At 45.2% G+C, this 20,705-nt stretch overlaps 1 protein-coding gene across 1 annotated transcript; it reads right to left on the reverse strand.

Annotated features, from left to right (window-relative positions):
* Nucleotides 1-6,856: 6,856 nt before the first annotated feature.
* LOC106585476 (histone-lysine N-methyltransferase SETD1A-like) lies at nt 6,857-20,511 on the reverse strand. Its single transcript, XM_082972085.1, is given in 22 exon segments — nt 6,857-8,925; nt 9,146-9,283; nt 9,476-9,595; nt 9,831-9,941; nt 10,344-10,525; nt 10,941-11,292; nt 11,699-12,379; nt 12,381-13,027; nt 13,133-13,188; nt 13,352-13,547; nt 13,694-13,730; nt 14,044-14,204; nt 14,315-14,396; nt 14,629-14,802; nt 15,213-16,157; nt 16,294-18,016; nt 18,198-18,454; nt 18,621-18,745; nt 18,945-19,215; nt 19,326-19,424; nt 19,531-19,675; nt 19,886-20,511. Coding segments are annotated over 21 exon segments (6,669 nt in total). The 5' UTR covers nt 19,669-19,675; nt 19,886-20,511; the 3' UTR covers nt 6,857-8,751.
* Nucleotides 20,512-20,705: the final 194 nt, after the last annotated feature.

The following is a 20,705-nucleotide window of genomic DNA, read 5'->3' on the forward strand; positions in this document are numbered from 1 at the left end:
GACCAAGCTTGTAAGTGTCCTAGGTCGGGAGAATCCTCACAGCCTCATCGCTATAATTTTGAAGGCTACTACATGCTTGAAAACAAAGTGAAACAGATGCAATTTCAGTAAATCATTTACCCATAATGTTTGGATTATGCTCATTCAATGAGGTATGTCCAAAATGGATGAATGACTCAGTGAGCATAGCCTTGCTATTGAGAAAGGTCGCCGTAGGCAGACATGGCTCTCAAGAGAAGACAGGCTATGTGCACACAGCCCACAAAATGAGGTGGAAACTGAGCTGCACTTCCTAACCTCCTGCCAAATGTATGACCATATTAGAGACACATATTTCCCTCAGATTACACAGACCCACAAAGAAATCCAAAACAAATCTAATTTTGATAAACATATCTACTGGGTGAAATTTCAGTGTGCCATCACAGCAGCAAGATTTGTGACCTGTTGCCACAAGAAAAGGGCAACTAGTGAAGAACAAACACCATTGTAAATACAACCCATATTTATGCTTATTTATTTTCCCTTGTGTACTTTAACCATGTGTACATTGTTACAACACTGTATATATACATAATATGACATTTGTAATGTCTTTATTCTTTTGAAACTTCTGTATGTGTAATGTTTACTGTACATTTTTATTGTTTATTTCACTTTTGTATATTATCTACCTCACTTGCTTTGGCAATATTAACACATGTTTCCCATGCCAATAAAGCCCCTTAAATTGGATTGAATGATAAACATTCAATAAATAACTTCGAAAATGTCCTATTTAGGGTTTTACAACTTGGTTTCACCTAGTTTTGTAAATTATTTTACAACATGCAACTTTGCATAATAATATATTGGTTATCATGAGTGAGTTCAATCACCCTTGTTATAGAAGCAGAGTTCATGAAGTTAAAAAATAACAAAACCAGCTCAGAAAATGCATACTTCTTCGCCACATAATGGTCTAAGTGTCTGTTAACCCAGTTCCATACAAGGTCACGTCTTCCTTATTTGTGTTTCCTCCTCCTCTGACACTACACTTTGCAATCCACTTGGCTTCATTTAGAAAGCACCACGATTTCTCCATCTCTATCACTCTCACACACACAGGAAACACTCCGTTTTTCAGGTGGAACTTGACTGACAAACGTACCTTCTGTTGTATCCTCTCTATGCACGAGGGCATTGCCGTTTCCGGCAAGCCTGCAAGTTCCTGTAAGACATTGTGTGCGTTCCACTATGCACACTCACCCTAATGACATACAGTATAGTACCACAGGGTAGGAGAAGACGATATCAAAAAGACCACTATGTATTACAAAATCGCTTGACGACCCTATATGGATAATATTCTACTACGGTCTGGTACTTCCCCCTGAAAGCTAGATTGCAGACGACTAAGAAAACGGAAATCTAATATCCCATAACTATTTGCAACAATGGGACGTCGCTAGTCCAATTCATTATTTTATTTTCGAAAGCTGCCACATGCAATTATTACGTTGTCATAACTTGTATCTTTTCAAACTAGCCTGAACGTGTCTTAACATTCATTGTAAGACAATCTTATCTCTGTGTTAGTAAAATCACTCTGGAGTGCCAGAGTGCGCTCTGGGCGTTCGTAAATTCAGTGTGTTGTCTGATTGTCCGTTTGTATATTCGGAGCGGTCAGAGAGGAGTAGGGTTGGTCCGAGCGGTCTGACCTCACAACCGCAGTCAATCATCTAAGCTAATTGGCTAAAATTGGCTAGCTACTTCCAGACAGAAATGAGAGAACCTCAGTCTGACCATTTTACTCGCCCTAGCAGAGCTGCTTAGGCTATTTTCATGTTATCAAGAGCATTGGTGACTAACTGTGCTGCTGGCAACAATTGAATGACGTTTTTTTTGCCGACGTTTATTTTGTTTTTTATTATTTTTATTATTCAAAATCAACAATTTACATTCTTACATCATACAAAACAGAACGCAGGTATTAACGAGAAACTACTGAAATAAACAAAAATAATAATAAACAATTCTAGTGCAATTGTAATCACTCTGAAAAAAATCTTATTGTAATGATTTAGGAAAATATTATTCTTGTTATTATTCACTAGGGTTAATGTTTTAATAAAATAGTTAAATTCAATAAAAAAAGTGTAATTTTGGTATAGAATTTTGGAATTTTTGTTTGTGTATAAAATATTTGGCAACAAGAATAAAAAAATCACAATCATTTCAATGGTCTTGTTATCATTGCAATAGTAACATATATCTTTCATGTCAAAAATATGGGTATTGTTCATAATGGTAAATAAGTATTTTGCAAGGTTTTCCCAAAATTCTGACACAAATTTACATTCAAAGAACAAGTGAGACAGATTCTCACCTTCTTTTTCACAGAAAACGCAGATATCATCAATAGCCACAAATGTGGATATCATAGAATTACATGGATATATCTTATGTAAAAAAATGTAAGTGCCCTTCCTTAACTTTGTTTGGTATACAATATTTGTAAGGCCATAAACATGTATTTTTCCAGATAATGTCAGGAATAAGCATGTTCCAGGAAAATGTTCCTCTCGGTGTAAGTTGGTTTTGTGAATGAAGAACTTGTCTTATATATTTATTACAACAAGATTTCTCAAGTAAGCCCACACCTTCCAATCTGAGTTCTGGATAAACTTTGTGATCATTACCAAAACTAAGATGAGTATTCATTAGTGTAGTTAGACCACTGGGAACAGCTTTGATCACAGAAATAAACTCTCTGAAAGGTATTGGAAACTCTTTCACTGTTATAAATTGTTCATATGTGAGAATATTACCCTTGTGGTCGAAAACATCAAGAACAAAGTCAATATTCCTCTCATGCCAGCTGGGGTAGAACAATGACTTATTCCTTACAGTTATGTCTGAATTATTCCACAAAAGAGCTTTATGTGGGGAAAAATAGTGCAGGAAACATATTTTCCAGGCCATTAAAGCTTGTTGGTGAAACCTAGCCAATTTAGCAGGTAATCTTTGAGGAATATAATTACATTTCAGTAAAAATTGAAGACCTCCCAACTTATTAAACACATTATTTGGAATGAAATACCATATTGAATCAGTATTGATCAAACATCTTTTCAATCAGTTGATCTTGAAAGTGTTATTTATGTCAACAAAATCCAACACTTCCAGACCTCCTTCAGCTCTTTTATAAGAAAATACCTACTTTTAGCTTGTGAGACTTATTTTTCCAGATGAAGATAATGAGGGGTACACAAAACGAGACAGTCCCTCTGCCTTGGACAGAAGTACTCTCCCAAGTATAGAAAGATCTCTTTGTAGCCAATTATTAAATATATTTTGGGCTTTCTTAATTTTAGGAGAGAAATTAAAATGTCTGACTAAGTGTTTTTTTGACAGATGTATTCCTAATATTTAACACAGTCCTTCACAGAAATATTTTCTATTTCTTTATCATCAGAGTCAAATAAACATAAGATTTCACATTTAGAAACATTCAGTTTTAATCCTGATGCAATAGAAAATGCAGTTATAGCATTAAGGGCATGGGCGACATGGTCTTTGTCTCTTACAAAAAGAGTAGTATCATCAGCCAGTTGGGAAATGTTGATTTCTTTGTTAGAAATGGTTAAGCCATACACATTTGCATTATTCAGAATATCTAGAGATAGAAGTTCCACAACCAAAATGAATAAAAATTGGGCATCCCTGTCGTACACTTCCGTTGATACTGAATCTTTTGGAAGTATTAAGGTTTAGTAACACAGAACTATTTATATCTTTGTAAAACATGCAAATTACTTTGATAAAATGTTCACCGAATCCAAAAAGTTTAAGAGACCTAAAGAGAAATTAATGTTCAATTGGGTCAAAGGCTTTACAGAAGTCCAGAAATAAGACAACCGCATCTGAGTCAATTTCATCTGAATATTCTATAAGGTCCAAGACTAAACGAATGTTAGAGCTTATGTGACGGCCCTTCATAAATCCTGTTTGAGTCTCATTTATAATGCAATCTATTCCTTTCTTTAAACTTTTGGCATAAACCAGAGCAATCAATTTGTAATCAATATTTAATAAAGAAATTGGTCTCCAATTGTCAATGAGACAAGGGTCTTTATCGGGCTTCGGAATCAATGAAATAAGGCCTTGTTTCATAGTGGAGACCATTTCTCCACTTTTAACGCAATCTTGAAACATATTAAAAATCGGGTCTTCTAGTAACTCCCCAAACTGTCTACAGAATTCAACTGACAGGCCATCAGGACCAGGGGATTTCCCTTTTTTCATTGAATTCAGAGCCTCTTTAATTTCTACAATTGTCACAGGTGAATTGCAAACTGAGTGGAAATCATCCTCAATTACAGGGACATAATTCTGAATGTGGCAAATGTAGCTTTCACAACCATCTTCCTGAAATTGAGAGCTGTAAAGGTTTTCATAAAAGGAATTGACAAATGATGATATTGTAATGGGATCTTTGCATAAAACATTGTTAATTTTGAGTGCAGTTATAGATTTTCTTTTGTAGTTTCTCTTTTCAAGTGCAAAAAAGTAACTAGTGTTTCTTTCCCACTCGTCAATCCATTTTGCTCTTGACCTTACAAAGGCACCCTTTGCCAGATCCGTGTAAAGCTGTTCTAATTCTAGTTGTAAAGACTTGGATACAGACTCCTCTTCTTCAGATAGATTGTCTTTCTTTAGAAAACTGTCAAGTTTGCTCATCATCTCTTTTTCTCTAAGGTTCTTTAATTGTATCAGCTCTTCGGCGCGTTTAATGGCTACCACTCTGACTTTATATTCAAACAATTCCCATCTACTTCCATGACCCAAGTCTTTTAATGCAAAAATATATTTAGCTTACGATTTGATGTTTTCAATGAGAGTAGTATCTTTAAGAAGTGTTTGTTTAATTTCCAATATTTCTAATATACCTTTTGGTTTTTTAGTAGCTTGTAAATTCAGGGAAATCAAGTGATGATCAGAAAAGGGGGCCAGCTGATTATCTACATCTATAACAAATTGTAACAAAAAGGGTGAAATCAGGAATAAATCTATTCTAGATTTACGTTACATAGTTTTGTTGGTCCAGGTATAACCCCTTGCATCTGGATTGAAATAACGCCAGGCATCCTCAACACAGAGATCCTTGCATAAAGTAGTGATAATATTGCTATTTTGAGGGCTTTGACTCATTCTAGGAAGAAAACGATCAGCAGATGCATCAGGTGTTTCATTAAAAAAAACATAAATAATTAGAAAAGCCTCTGAGTATTTGATGCTTAAATCCTGTACTTTCCTGGTAAGTTGGGTAAAAAGGGTCTTATTTGGAGCATGTGAGTTATGTCCGTATACATTACAAATGATGAAAATAGCATTGTCAAGTTTAAGAGTTACTATGACCCATCTCCCATCTTGTGAAGATGTGGATTCTAGAACGTCACCTTTAAACTTGTGAATAAGTGTCAAAACACCAGCAGAATGATTTGATCCATGACTGAAATAGGCCATATCTCCCCATTGTGCTTTCCAACATTTCAAATCACTTTCACCCGAATGAGTTTCCTGAAGGACAAAATCTGCGTTACTGCGTTTACAATATAAAAATAAAGCTTTCCTTTTTGTAAGATTTCTCAAACACCTAGCATTCAGACTAACGATATTGAGTGAATTGAAAACGAACTCCTGCATTAAAAAATAACACAAATTAGATAACAGAAGTAGTAATGTGAACAATAAAACAAACAGTGAACCTTGAGAGGGTTACTTCGATGGAAAACTACACTCAGCTGAGGTAGCGGTGGTTAACAGTATAATAAATCTATTTACTTCCTTTTTTTTAATTTTTTTTTTATTTGGCAAGTGTTCATCAGTTGTAGTTCGAACAGTACATTTATTCGTGGTAGTACATTAACTGTACTCTTGGCAGTTCCAGTTTGGTTAATGTCAACAGAGTTACCCAGTAATCATTCTTCATTCGATAAACGCGTGTGGGCCCTTGAACCCAGCCTTCTTTCCCTCTTGTCGAGCCTTCTGTATAAGCGGCCAGTTTCTCCCTGGAAGCCTGGTCCTGCGGTATCAGAGCTTCTTTGATGCGGAGCTTCTTCTCATCCAGAAACGTGTTCCCCTTGGCCATTCTCCAGATGATGTCCCTGTAATGGCGCAGAGTTAAGCGCAAGATGATATTGCGAGGGGGTCCATCAGATCTTTGTTTCCCAAGTCGATGTACCACATCAATCACGTCTCTTAGCCTGTCTTTGATGCACGGAGCCACCTTTCCCAGGATATTAATACATGTTTCCCTAATATCCTCTCCCTCTTTTACACCTTGGATTTTCAGATTCCACCTGCGAGAGTACCTTTGAAGTTCAGCTACATTCTCACACAGCTCATTATTTGGGATTGTATTTTCTTCAACTCATTCTCTAGGAACGTTATATTTTGCCGACGTTTACTGACACATTCAACCGTTGTTGCTGGAACACTTGGATGAGAGTGCTCTGAAATCGCATTAGATAGCCAGAGTGAATATATTAACACCTATAAACAACCCATAGGCTAGGTGAAAGGCTAGGTGAAAGGCTAGGTGAAAGTCCAGACACTCAACCAAGGATTTAAAAAAAACAAACAAAGCTTTCACTTTTTTTAAAAAATATTTTAATGCACCATTAATAAAAGAGTCCAACGCATTAATACAAGAGAAATATTGCAAATAATATTAAAATCAAATTAAAAGGAAAAACAAAAAAGAACAATGGAAGGTATGTACAGTTTTCCTCATGGGAAGTAGGAAAGGAACAACGTATTTACAGACTGGAACCAGTGTGTTTCTACGAGAAACAAACACCTCTACAATATGTACATTTGTCAGATCTTTTTTTCCATCTTTTTATTTTAAAGTTAGAGGGTTGGTTTGTACTGAAAAGCGCCTGTTGCAACAAGAAATATAGATCACTTTTCTGCTGTGGAAGGAACAGAACACAGAGGGGCCTTGTGACATTTTAAACATCTAAATCAAAGATTACAACTTGGGACAGCGACTGCTTGAGTTGAGAGAGCATGGATAACAGTGAAAAATGCCCCCTTGAGATCGACTTAACTAGAAACTAGATTTACCAGATCTGATCTACACACAAGTTCACCCTTTAAAACCATTCAGAACACACACCCAATGACAAAGTCCAACATACTGACCTCAACGCTGGATAACAGTCAATGGGGCAGAGTTATGTTTGGGCTCCCGAGTGGCTCAGCGGTCTAAGGCACTGCATCTCAGTGCAAGAGGCATCACTACAGTCCCTGGTTCGATTACAGGCTGTATCACATCCGGCTGTGATTGGGAGTCCCATAGGGTGGTGCACAATTGGCCCAGCGTCATCCGGGTAGGCCATCATTGTAAATAAGAATTTGTTCTTAACTGACTTGCCTAGTTAAATAAAGGTTACATTTCAATTAAAAACATTTTTTGAACAGATTTGTCTGTAATGGTTTGCCAAATAAGGGAGATTTCATAGAAACAGTTTTCCTGACAGTGTGCCTTGACCATGTCATACAAAAATCGCAGACAACCTGACATTTGCAGGTTGTTCAATAGCACAAAACTACTAATTGACAGTGAGAGCACATTCACACGACAGGAATAAAAACATACTCTTCCTGTAAGAATACATTCTCTTAAAACACACAGACACACACCAACACAGAGATACACACGCGTCAGGTCCTTTCTCTGCTTCCTAACGTGAGGAGGGACAACATCACAATGGGGAAAGGGGAACGTAAAAGGAACAAACAAAGCATTCCAAATTGAGATAAACCTGCAGACTAAAACTCAGCAGCCATCTTAAGCTTTAAAGATAAACTGATGTGACACCACACATTATTTGATCTACAAATGATTTGTTCTTATGTAGCATGGTGAAAAACAAATATTTAAGTCTATGGTCTCTCATCCAAACAAACTGGTGAGGGGAGTCACGCACCCACCTACAACTCACGCAACTAAATCAGAACAACAATAGTAATAAGAATATGCAATACTATAAAATGACAAAGCTCAAACAATCTTCATTTTTGGAAATCTTGCATAACTGAAGTCCCAATGGATTAGAGTGTGTAACTAAAACTGCGCTGCGAACGAGCGCCTTTAAAACCCTGAATATGTTTGTAAATCCTGTGCGTCTACGTGTGGATCGGTGTGTGTGGGCAGAGGGTTTGGGTTAGCGGGAGCTTCTGGACCATTCCCCATCTGTGCGGAGGCAGACAAGACACACAAAACCAGTTCTGATAGGTTACGGTTGCATTCTCTATTCCAAGGAAAGGCTGTTGGCAGGGGGGAAAAAATGTCCACCCTTGACCGAACGGGAACAAGTGGTCCTAAGTTATTAAATCCTGCTACAGCAGAGACTAATGCTGCATTTCAGGGGTTTGGGGTACAGGAGAGGGGGCCCGATAATGAATCACACCCCTGAGAAGGACAGTCTCACAGCCCCTACGATAATAAACCATAACCCCAGGTAAATTAAAGCGTGTGAACAGTGCAAACGTTGCATGTCTCTCTCTGTTTTCTGGATATGGTACAGACAACTGTTTGACAGTCTGGAGGAGCAGGTGGGCTTTGGGGTCAGGAGGGGGGCTGTTGGTGGTGGGTGTGGCTTTGTTCTTGGTTATAGTCGGGGGTTGTGGAGGGGGGACAGGAGGGACTGAAACGGGGTACTGCCACACCTCAGTGTGACAGTGGTCATGCTGTGGTATCTAGTTGAGCGTCCCACGGCAGTTCTCTGTTCCACACAGACAGGGAATCTTATTTTCCTCTAGAGGGAACTTGTAGTCGTAGGTAATCTCTTCATTCATGCCAATGGCCTGCTTGGAGTAGATCACGATCTTCTTCTGGGATTCTATGGTGATCACCTTTGCATAGCAGTTAGGCTGGGGAAGGAAGAGGATGAGACCAGTTATGGGTAATTCAAAGAAAACAAAACGACTTAAGAGGGTCTTACCAGTCAATGTTACTGTGAACATTGTGTGTGTATCAGAGTCACTAAATATCTATGATGGAAATGTGTGTATTTCTATTTAGTCTTTACGTTGCTTCACTCCGTTGTTATATGCTGTATTGTTTTGCTTGTGCAGGTATAGGCTGACTCACAGTGCAGCAGTGGTTGATGAAGCGTGCCAGGTTGCCTAACTTGGTAGCATCAATGATGGTGTCGTGGTCCACTCTGAACAGGTAGCTGCTCCCAATGCCCTGCTGGGCATAACGCTTCTCTCTGTTGTCAGCCACCATCTGGCAAAGAAACGGGCACAAACAGTCAAACAACGATGCCAGCTGAACACCCAGGAAAGACAAACACTGATGTTTGCCATGTGTCTATTGTGTATATTGCTAATGCTATGACACCACACTATGGATGAATGAAGTACAGACTACAATATGACCTACACACATACACTCCTCAAGCAGTACAATGACCAGTACCTGTCTGATATTCTGGCCCACATACTCAATGACCATCTCGTCAGCAGCAATGGGTTCCATGGTGAACAGGCCCCATTCATGGATCCTACTGCGGCCAAATCGAAGCTTCTTCTTACGGAACTGAGGAAGGAAGTAAGAGTTAGTGCCATAGTGGTGCAATAATCATTTAGTTACTCTAGTCCAGGGTTTCACAAACTCAGTCCAGTTTAAAAGGTCAAGGTCTTCATCACACAGTAACAGAAGTGAGTTCTCAGAATGAAACCCATGGGAAATGACATGGTGGTTGTAGAGCAGAGGTAACACAGCAGTTACATAATATCAGTGGTACACACAGTTCCAGGCTGCTGTTGTGTACCTTGAGCTGATTGAGTTTGAGCAGGTCAGAGTCCATGACTGCAGGGATGCCTATGGCACTGAGGAGGCGGCGCTGCTCCGACCGTCTCTCTGACAGCAGCCGGTTTGAGCCCTGAGGGGGACGACAGAAGGAGAGTTACACACCATCACATGGCCTTGAGCTAAATACTGAGTCAGAGGCACTTTGCCCTAAACGCCCAATAAAATAGTTAATCTGGGGTTAAATGAGTTTATTTTCATTGACTCAAGCAGACGCAGCAAAGCTGTTGAATACATCTGCATGACAAACTCCACGGGACTTCCTACAGCATTGTGAAGCATATGCTAAAATAAGAAATACAGTACTTGTTCACCAACTTCCCTGTATTCAATGAACAAAGGTCATCAATCTTATTGGAACAAAACCTGTGACCACAGAGCCTATGACAGGCAACAACATGACACCATTGTATGAAAAGCCAGAGACTATATATAGTATAAAAAGGAGAGCGATGGTAAAGAGAGGTGTGCGTACCGAGGCGTCGTAGTCAGCAGCCTCCAGTAGGGCCTGCTCAGGCAGTTCCAGATCCAGGTAGACATCCTTCTCCTTCCTGCTGATGGCGTAGTAGCCCTCGCTCCTGGCACAGCCTGTCACGTGCTCCCGCAGCTGCCCGTCTGCACTCTTCTTCTTACGCCGCGGGTTGGGGATGTTGGTAAGTGCAGGCCACACGTTAAGGCTAACAACAGTTACTGTTGAACACACACCAGTCCATCTAAATACACATGCATCCTTATACACCATTTCATCTACTTCCACCACAGGAGGTTGGTGGCACCTTAATTGGGGAGGATGGGCTTGTGGTAATGGCTGGAGCGTAATGAGTGGAATGGTATCAAATACATCAAACACATGGTTTCCAGGTGATTGATGCCATTCTATTTGCTGCGCTCCAGCCATTATTATGAGCCGTACTCCCCTCAGAAGCCTCCACTGACTTCCACATACCGGTACATTACTTAAAACACAGCTCAACTGTTCATAAGAGGCATCAACACATGGAAGATCCTAAACCACAAGCAGGGCTTCTAACCCTCGTTCCAAACCCCCTGCCCTGCCAGTAGTAAAGGATATCAGTGTGGTGGACCCAGTGTGTGTCGTTGAGCCAGTCGGTGCTGTGGTCGTCCTGCAGCAGCTTCTCGTAGGTCGTCTTCAGCAGCGTCATGTCCTCCATGTCTAGACCAGAGTTCCAGATGTCGTACAGGATGGTCATCTGCTCAAACTCGCTGCGCTGGTCAAACGTGACGGGCTCCGGGGCAGGGATGGGCTTGGGCCAACGCTGCGACGACGTCAACCCGGCCTCCTGGAGGAAGAGGCGCTCGCTCTTCCTCACATTGTCCCACTCTTCCTCTTCCTCGCCCTCCGTGTTAGACAGCTCACCCGGCTCCAGCTGCTCCACGTCCACATCCTCCTCCAGGTCCACCTCCTGACAGGAACCGGGGACAGGAAGAGGGAGAGAGTGGGAGAGGGACAGGAACAAGGAGAGAGTGGGAGATGTCAACCCAGGTAGTAAAATTAGCCTGTAACAGGTTCTTAAATACTGGTCAATACAGGCCATAGGATGGGACTTTCTACATTAGACTAATTTACAAGTAATTTGTTAGACATTTATATATATTTATATGACAATTTGGCCATGTAACTGTCAAGCTGTGAAACTTTGTGCAATTGAGGAAAGACGTTGCTTTGCATGTCATTTTAAGATGACAAAGTTACAGTAAATGTAAGCTGTGGTTGAGCAATAGCCCATCTTTACATGTTGTTGACACACCATGCTCAACACTTCTTAGTTGTGACTCTTGACTCAAGCACAAACCCACAAAACCTCCCACCTCTAGTTTCCTCTTCTGTTTCTTGGTCTGATGTTCCTTCTGCTTTTTCGTTTGCTGCAACTCCAGATATTCCTCATCTTTCCTCCTCCTCTTCTTGTTCTTGTCTTTCCCCATCTCCTCCAGTTCGCTGCCCCTCGACGCCATTCCCTTCCTCTTGGCTGATGTGGTGAGAGGTGTCAGCACAGAGGCCTTGGCCATGTCTCCATCCTCACACAGCAGCCCCATGCCAGACAGATACTCAGCCTGGTGTCTGTCCCTAGAGGGCAGGGGTTCCCCTATAACCTCCTCAGGTGCCTCCAGCACCCCAGAGATGGCGTGATGGTTGAAGTCTGCAGGGAGGAGCGCCCCAGGCTCCTGTTTGGAGACACTCCTCTTTTGGGCAGGGATGAAGTGGAAGGGGGCTTTGGAATAGTTGTGCTCCTGCAGGGCAGACAGGCCCTGTGGGTCCATAACCAGGGGGAGGGCTTTGGGAGAGAGGAGCATCTCCTCCTCCATCTTCTGCTCCTCTGCCTCGTCTGACGTCTCCGTCTCCTCTGAGTCTCCAGCGTCTGGGTCCAGCTTTAGGGCCACATCAGCCAGGACAGACAGATCAGCCGTGGGGGCCGAGCCCAGCTGTAGCAGGCTGGATGCTCCCAGCTGCTCACTGAGTCTCAGCCTCTGCAGTCTCTCCTCCTCCTCCCTCCTCCTCCTCCTCTCTGAGGGTGTGGAAGGAGGGGGGAGGGGTGGGGGTCGACAGGCTGACAGTCCTGGGGCGTCCCCTGCCCCGGCCCTTTGTGACAGGGGGCGGGGCCTCCTCGAAGGCCATCTTGACCATGGAGGCGTGGTCCAGGGGGAGGTTCTGCACGGTGCGACACACCCACACTGGAGCAGGGGATTTGGGGGAGGCCCCCCGTTTGTTGGGGGACTTAGTGGGGGTGATTGGGGGGGACACCAGAGGAACAGGGCTCTTTTTTGAGTCTTCGGGGCGTACAGGCGAGGGAACAGTGAGAACAGGGGAGGGAGAGAGGGCATTACCTTCGCCTGGTTTGGAGGCAAAGGGGAGGAGTGAGAGAGTCTTGGAGGGGGTGGTTCCAGGTGCGGAGGCGATGAAAATGGAGTCTGGAAGGTGAGATTTCATGTGGGAGAACAGAGGAGAGGCAGTGGAGGGAGGTGGGGACAAGGGGAGCGTTGGAAGGTGGGGTTTGTAGTCTCTCTCCCCGGTAGAGAACGAGACGGTCTTCCTTCGCTTCTTGAGAGGAGGCACAATGACAATTGGGGAGGAGGGGCGGGGGGCTGGAGGACGAGTGTTTGAGCTGAGTGTTGATGAATCCTTCTTGCTGGCAGCAATTTCTGAGAGATGGGCAAATATTTGAATTATGAATCAGGTGAAAAACAACATTGGCACTTGCCATGGAAATGAACATCCGTAACAGAGAAACTAAATGTGTGACTAACCAGCTTTGATCTCGGCGCTGAGCGGTGCTTTTGGAACAGCAGCTGCAGACTTTTCTCTGGAGTGCACAACAAGTGGAATGGTCAGTATCAACCCAGACACACATTGAGCAACAAATCAAGTTTCAATAAAGATACTTCCATAGAAAATATATTAAAAAAAACATTTTGGATACTTATATACAGGTATATTCAAAAACAGGAACACTGTTCAAAACGTACCGGTCATCCCCCTTCTCTGTGTCCAGAGCTGTGCTGTCCATCGTAGACTCATCCATGGTGTCCAATCCACTGCCGGCCTGCTCTCCTTCCTCCTCATCCTCGTCTTCAGAGGAAGAGGAGGATGATGTTGAGGAGGAAGAACTCTCTGTGGATGAGGAGAGGCTCTCATCATCGCTGTCCGCACTCAAGGCCTCATCTGAAGAAAGAAGCGAGATGAAGTGAGAGATTAAGTGAGAGGAAGTGAGAGATGATAAGATGGCATGATGGAAAAGGTAGATAAGAAAGTCTGTGAGGGGGGCACATTGTCTTCAGTAAGGATAACATGAAGAATGCTAGATTTACCTTCCGACTCCTTGTCACTTCCCTCCTCCTCATCCTCCTACAGAGAGGAACAGAAGGACACAGTTTGTGATAATATAGAACAGTGTCTCAGGTTCAATCCAAGTCAATGAAGCCAAAGTACAGCAGAGTATGAAGAGGCATACAGTGAAATGCTGCCATCTAGCCAGCACTATGGGGAAATACAACAACACTGCCAGTATGTACTGCTTGTGGAAATCATCAACTGATTAGAAGAATCCTGCATTATTGTTTCTGTAGCCATTTATTCCATTTTGAGATAAGATAAACTTTATTATGTGGAGAAACATTATTTTCATGCTAAATTATCCCTTGCACATGCAGACACACACCTTATCTGAAGATGAACCGTCAGAAGTCTCTTCTCCTTCGCTGTCCAGGTCCCAAGGTTTACGACTTCTCATCTTCTTCTTCCTCCGCCTGCTGTCCCTCTCAGCCCTGTGGCCCTCCCCATCTGCCATTCTTCCCTCTAGACCCTTGTCATGGTACGAGTCTGGGGGGAGAAGGAGAGAGATGGTGAGCCAACATAGGAAACACAAAGACGGTCGGTGACAAACCCCCAAAGGGATTCCCAAAGGAGGGGGTCATTGATGAAAAGCACACCTTCGTCGTCATCCTCTGGCGGTGTCTTGGGTCTCTTCATCTCTCCTACCTCTGCTAGCTCCAGAGGTTCTTTCCTCTTCACCTGGACACAATACACAGACTGTTAATATCATGCTAAGTTATGGTGGAAAAAATCCCTAAGTGAATGGATGGATACATTGGAGTAATGTCTATTCATGAACATGTATTAGTGCAATGTCTATACATGTACAGTACTAATCCATCTCTATTTCCTAAGCACAGTACAAAAGTGTATGTACATGAGTAACTGACAATTCCCGAGTTCCAACTGCTGCCTCTGTGTACTTGTTTACCTTGAATGAGGGAAGTCGTAGCGCCCCTCTCAGTGAGAAGCCTTCCATTCCTCCACTCTTGGCCCAGTCCACCAGAGACATGAGGGGCTCCCGGGGCTTGCTGCTGGCCTTGTTCTCCTCCTTCTTGTCCTCGTCCCTCACTGCAGCCACACCCCGAACCATGGTCTGGAACGGCTGGGGAGGGAGGACAGATGTGGATTTACAAAAGCCAATGGGTATCACGGCAAATCAAATAATGATATTTTAACATTTATGTTCAACATACAAAAAACATTTGATTAATAAAACGAAGGGGATGATGGAGGGAGGGAATCTTGATGAGAGGGAGGGAATCTGATTTATTTGGTCCTCAACTCATGGCAGACACTTCATTCAGGATAAATGGAGTTAGCCTGCAGGTTAGTTCTGAAGAATTCGTTGCCATAGAAATATACCTGGCTGAAGGGTGAGTCACTTTCATGGTACCAGTTATCCCGAGTTGAACTCAAGGGTTGACCAAAGTTACCTCACCAACTCCTCAAACCAGGTATGTAGTATGGGGCGTTTTTTCTGTGCTTTCTGAACATGTTGTTCCACTCTCTTACCTTGGCTTTGGTCTCCTTGCGCTCCCACCACTCGTCAAAGGTTCCAAAGGCGATGTTCTCCACCATCTTGCGGTTGAGGTCCCTCTGCATGATGCTCTTCATCTCCTGGATGAGGGTGGCGAGCACCAGCTGCACTGTGGCCTCGTGGGGGTTCTCTGTTAGCAGGGGCATTTGGGGGTCCCCTTCCGCCCCGTACTGGGCCTCTCCCCCCACAGGAGGCATAGTCCCATAGGGCGGAGGGGTGTGGTACGCGTAGTGTTCGGATAAGACATGCGGGGCCCAGCCCGTGTGTGGAGGGGGGATGGCGTGGTGGTGGGGCATCTGAGAGGGTCCAGGGTAGGCGTAGGGCATGTGGGGGGGCATGTAGTGCTGGTCCTGGTCATAGCCACCCCCTTCTTGGTCCATGTAGGGGTGGTGGGGGTGTGGGGGAGGGGGCATGGAGTGGTAGTAGTCTGAAGGGGGGGCGTCGCCAGGGGCAGCAGTGCCATTAGAGGAGGACATCCTCAGCTGGTGCAGCCGACTCAGCATCTGGGTCTGCATCTGGAAGGACATGGGGGCTCCGCCACTGTACTGGTTCATCAGCTCCATACTGCTGGCATAGTCATACATGTGTGGGGGCATGGGAGGAGGGTACTCAGGGTGCAGCTCCATGTGGCCCAGCGGTGGGGGGATGCAGGGGGGTGGAGGGGGCTGCAGGGAAAAGCCCGGGGGAGGGAGGTGAGGGGGGTAAGAGGGGATGGGTGGAGCAGGCATGGACGTGCCAAAGTGCTGTGTGGGGTCAGAGGGGGAGGCAGAGGGGTCTGTCTGGGAGGGCAGGGGGGCCTGGGATGAAGATGGAGAAGAGACGGAGGAAGGAGTGGCGTGGTGGGTGGTCACTGCTGTAATGGTGTGCTCTTCATCCTCGTCAGAGATCTCCATGTCCTCCCCAGAGGAATGAGGGGATGACTGCAGGAAGGAAAGAGAGATTTCACAACTTTCCCATACTTTTGCATCAACTGACAATCCCTGCTAACAATACACCAACGTTTCCATACAATCTGATTCCTACAAGATTTCCATTAACAGAGTAAGATGTTCTTACCTGACTCTTTCCGTTGTAGGGGGGTGTCTGTGCCCCTTGTCTGGTCCTTGGATCAATAGGCTCAGGTTGGGCTGTCTCCTCCTGCAGAGGTCCTGTTCCATGGAGACTAGTATGGTCATCTGTGGTGGGGACGCGGGGAGAGAAGGTGGAGGAGGAGGAGGGGGTAGCTTGTGCTACTACAGTGGGACTCTTCCTCCCCTCTCCCCCCATTCTCTGCTTCCTCCCTCTACGGCCGTCTCTGTCCCTCTCTCCTTTCCTCCTCTGCTGGCCTCCACCATCTCCTCCTTGTCTCCTCCGCCTGTCTTTCTCCCCATCCTGCTCCCTCTGCTTATTGCTCCTGCCCTCCCCTGCTGCTCCTCCCTTCCCTGCTCCTCCCTCTCCTGCTGCTGCCACCTTCTCTCTCTGCCTTTCTTCCTTCCTGTCCTCTTCCTCATCTTCATCAGAGGGCAGGAAGGAGAACTTAGCTTTCTGCTCTTTCAGGAGCATCTCAATACGAGAGTCTAAGCTGCTGCTGTGGTAGACAAATGGCAGGCTCTCATTGGTGGAATCTGGCTCCGGGGAGGAGGAGTCTCGCTTGGGGGGTGGGGAGAGGGAAGTGGAGGAGGGGAGATGGTGTGGGAGGGAGGTGGAGGAGGGTGAAGTGGAGGAGGAAGCGATGGAGGAGTGGGGTGGAGAAGAGGGAGGGGTGGAGGGATGCTGAGGGGGAGGTGGGGTGGTGGGACGGCGTTTGGGCTTGGTCCACGTCTCCTCTCTGACTGGGCTCTCCTGGCCAAAGTCAAGGGCACTGAGCGTCTCTGCTACAGCCGCCGCTATCACAGAGGCGGGGGGGAGGGGAGGTGGTGGAGGGGGCGGCAGAGGGGTGTGGTGGGATCGGGGGTCCTTGTCCGACACAGACCCCCTCTCCCCAGAACCAGCACCACTAGGCTGGGCACGATATACTGAGGAGGGCTCTAGGCGGGAGGAGACAGAGGGGTTGTGGGGAGGTGGTTGGTCTTTGGAGGAGGAGTAGGAGGGGTAGGTAGATGGAGGCGGGGACAGGCTGTTGGAGGAGGAGCGGTGGGAGTTGGAGTTGAATCTGGGGTCGGAGCTGTTTGAGTAGTCGCTGTCTCTGTCCCTCTCCCTGCTGTCTCGGTCGTGGCTGCTCCGTCGCCGGCTGCTGCTGCTACTACTACTGCTGCTGTGATTGTGTGAGTGGTGGTTACGGTGTCTGCCGTGTTCTCTGGAGCCCAGGCTGTCCCGTCTGTAGCCCCTCTCCCTCTCTGAGTGATGCGAGTGGTGGGAATACTTGGAGGAAGAGTTGGCCTCCTGGTAAGATGACCTTCTAGAGCCGATCCCACCGGCACCGTACCGCCCTCCCGAGTCCCTGTCCCGCTCTCTGTCCCTCTCTCTGTCCCGGTCTGCCAGAGGGGGCTGCTCGTACTGGGGTGCAGGTGGTGGGGGAGGCATTGCAGGGTGGTGTGCCATGTGCTGTCCAGCCCCTCCAGCATTTGGGTATGTGGGGTAGAGCGGGGGCTCATTAGGACGGAAAGGGCCGGTAGGGGGGTATGTGGGGCGACACCTTTGGTAGGGGTCTTGAGGAGGTGCATGGGGGTCCTCCGAGTACCGGGGAGCTTTGTATGCCCCGACTGAGGAGGAGACGGTAGAGGAGGAGCAGGAGGAGGAGGGAAGCATGTCCTGGGGAGGGTAGCCACTGGTCAATGGGCCAGCACTGTATCCAACTTGTCTAAGAAACAAAAGGAGAAAGAGGGTTCATAGGAGGGTTTATATATAACACAAGTTACCACATTGACTATTACTATCCTAATAAACAGAAATGTGCATACCTTTTTGGAATGACAAACTCATTTTTGGATAAATTAACAATTCTGAGCTATTATGCAGGGTATTTATTCCCCAATACTGACCTGGCAACAGCGTAGCCCGAGTCCTGTGAGACAGAGCGAGGGGTGTAGGGCGTTCCTCCTCCCTGTGAGGAAGCGGAGGAGCCTGGGGTGTAGGGCCCCCCCATGGAGGAGGGGGTCGTGTCTAGACGCTGCTCACTGAAGCCTGTGTCCACAGAGCAGGGGGTGGTGCTCCCAGGGGTGAGAGCCGGTACCCCTGCAGCCAAGCCCGCAGCCAGACCAGCTATCTCAGAGGACAGTCTCCGCCTGATATCTGACGACTGCACAGAGAGAGAGGAACAGGAAGATGGGAGAATTAGACAGAGAAAGTAAAAAACATTACACAGTAGAAAATTATGAAAGCCTCTCAAGAATGATGGACCATAAAGGTAAATTCTCCATGAAAATGTCCGTAGGATGGTTGTGATGAACCCTTGGTGAGTGTACCGTGTCTGGTTGTGTTGGCGCTGGGGGCTGGAACCGCTCTGTCAGGGCCTTGCCTCCTGTGGGCACAGTCTGGGGCGTGTAGGAGCCACTCACTATCAGGTCATAATACTTCTGCCTCTGCTGGCCTGCAGATACACACAAACATACCCATAAGACAAGGATGTAGCTAATATCTTCACAAAATTCTAATGTGACAACAATTATGTCTCCATAAAACACCTCTATGCTTCAATAGTAATTGCAATAGAAGTTATTTTTATACAAAATAGATTTTTATATCAAATCAAACCACATAGGATATTAAGCCATGAATCCATGTCATACCTTTGATGTCCAGCTGAGCGTGAATGATGTTACCCATGACGGAGGTGTTGTGCAGGTGTTTGACAGTGTCCTTCGCCCCCCTGGTGCTGGTGAAGAGCACGCGGGCCAGGCCCAGGTGCTTACGGGTCTTGGGGTGAAACAATATCTCCATCTCCTCCACCTCTCCAAACTTTGCACACATCTCAGCCAGGAAGGGTTCCTTGATGTTGTCATTGAGGCGAGCGAAGGTCACCTCCTTGAGGGGAATGGGGCCCACGTAGAACTCATCCAGCTTTGGGAACAAAATAAGGTAAATTAGAGATAGCATGCTACAGAGCAGCTTTTAGAGAGCGAGGCTGGTGTGAGTGTATGATGAGTCAGCAAGTTAGTTAGGGTTCTAACTTTGAACTTGGGCACTGGCAGGGCCATCTCTGTGTGCCTGGACCAGATTCTACGAGGCCGAGGGTCCCGCAAATCTCCCACTGGGGGGAACCCCGAGTCCTGGAGAGATGACAAGTAAAAGTCAAAGGCTCATGTTACAATTCAGGACATGTACAACAACCCTACTCCAAAATAAATAAAAAAGTTACGTAAAAACAATACCAACCGGCACACTGAAATGCACCCCATCATATCGGTATATTTTGTTGTTAACCCTCCGGATGGCTGGGTCTTGGACGAGCTTATAGCTCTTCCATTGCAAACTGAGAGCTCGTTGTGTATCCGGCTCACTGTCTGGATCCATGCTATAACTGGAAGAGTGAAGTGGGAGATGCAACTGAATTAAGTGTTTTGTCACTAACGTTACCATCATTTTGTATCCTCATAACAGGCACAAGTATACATGATGCTAACTACATACTCGTATTTGGTTAAATAAACCATGTTTTAGAAAACCTTCTTTGATAAAACAGCTCACATCAATGTAGCGTCAAACGTCAGTTCTAGTCATGGTAACCTACCTCTGGCATACTGTAAACTCGCTCCAGCCTGGTGCTGCTGTCAAAACAATGACAACGTCACACGCTAGCTAGCTGTGTTTTGATAGGATTCCACTATTTTAAATCCGCTAGTTATGATTTAGATAACTAAGGTAACTTATTGTAACGTTAGTTATATACTTCGGATCACCTTGACTAACTAGCTATATCTAAACTAGATTAGCATGTGTAGCTAGCGTTAGTTACTACCATACCCAGTTTCATTTAACAAGTTAGCTTGTTACCTAGCTAGCTATTCAAATCCCAACTAACTAGTTAAGTTTCATACATTTGACAGTGGTTATCCAAAATATTATTTCTGTACAACGATGCAAAGATTGACCTCAGTTAGCTTGCTAAACGTCATTCACTCGCCTAACCGAACCTGCCTCTTTCAAACCGCTTGCCCGCTTCATCCGAAACTACCAACCCGCCGCTCAAGTGAAGCTAGGCCTAGGACGAACGGGGAAAAACACTGAGTACCAAACTGAAAAGATAACTCCGTTTTTGCCAGTGGGCACAATAGCTCAGTTATAACAATGCCGATACTTTCCCGGTGCTGTGTAGTTACCATACAAAGCGTAATATTTCACGAAATATTTGTTTATGTCCTAAAATAAAATAATGTTAAACGAGCGGCCATCGCGTAACAAACCTGAAAGCCTCGCCTGCACTCCATCAGTCTTTGCGAATACATTTCGTCATTCGAAGTCAGCACTTTCCTCACAATCCATCCAGATCCACGAAAATAAATGACAAGGGAACAGTCAACTCAGTCAAAATATAAACGTCACCGACTAAA

The sequence above is a fragment of the Salmo salar genome, chromosome 03 (genome assembly GCF_965601325.2).
Source record: "Salmo salar chromosome 03, fSalSal1, whole genome shotgun sequence".
Taxonomy (NCBI): Eukaryota; Metazoa; Chordata; class Actinopteri; order Salmoniformes; family Salmonidae; genus Salmo; species Salmo salar.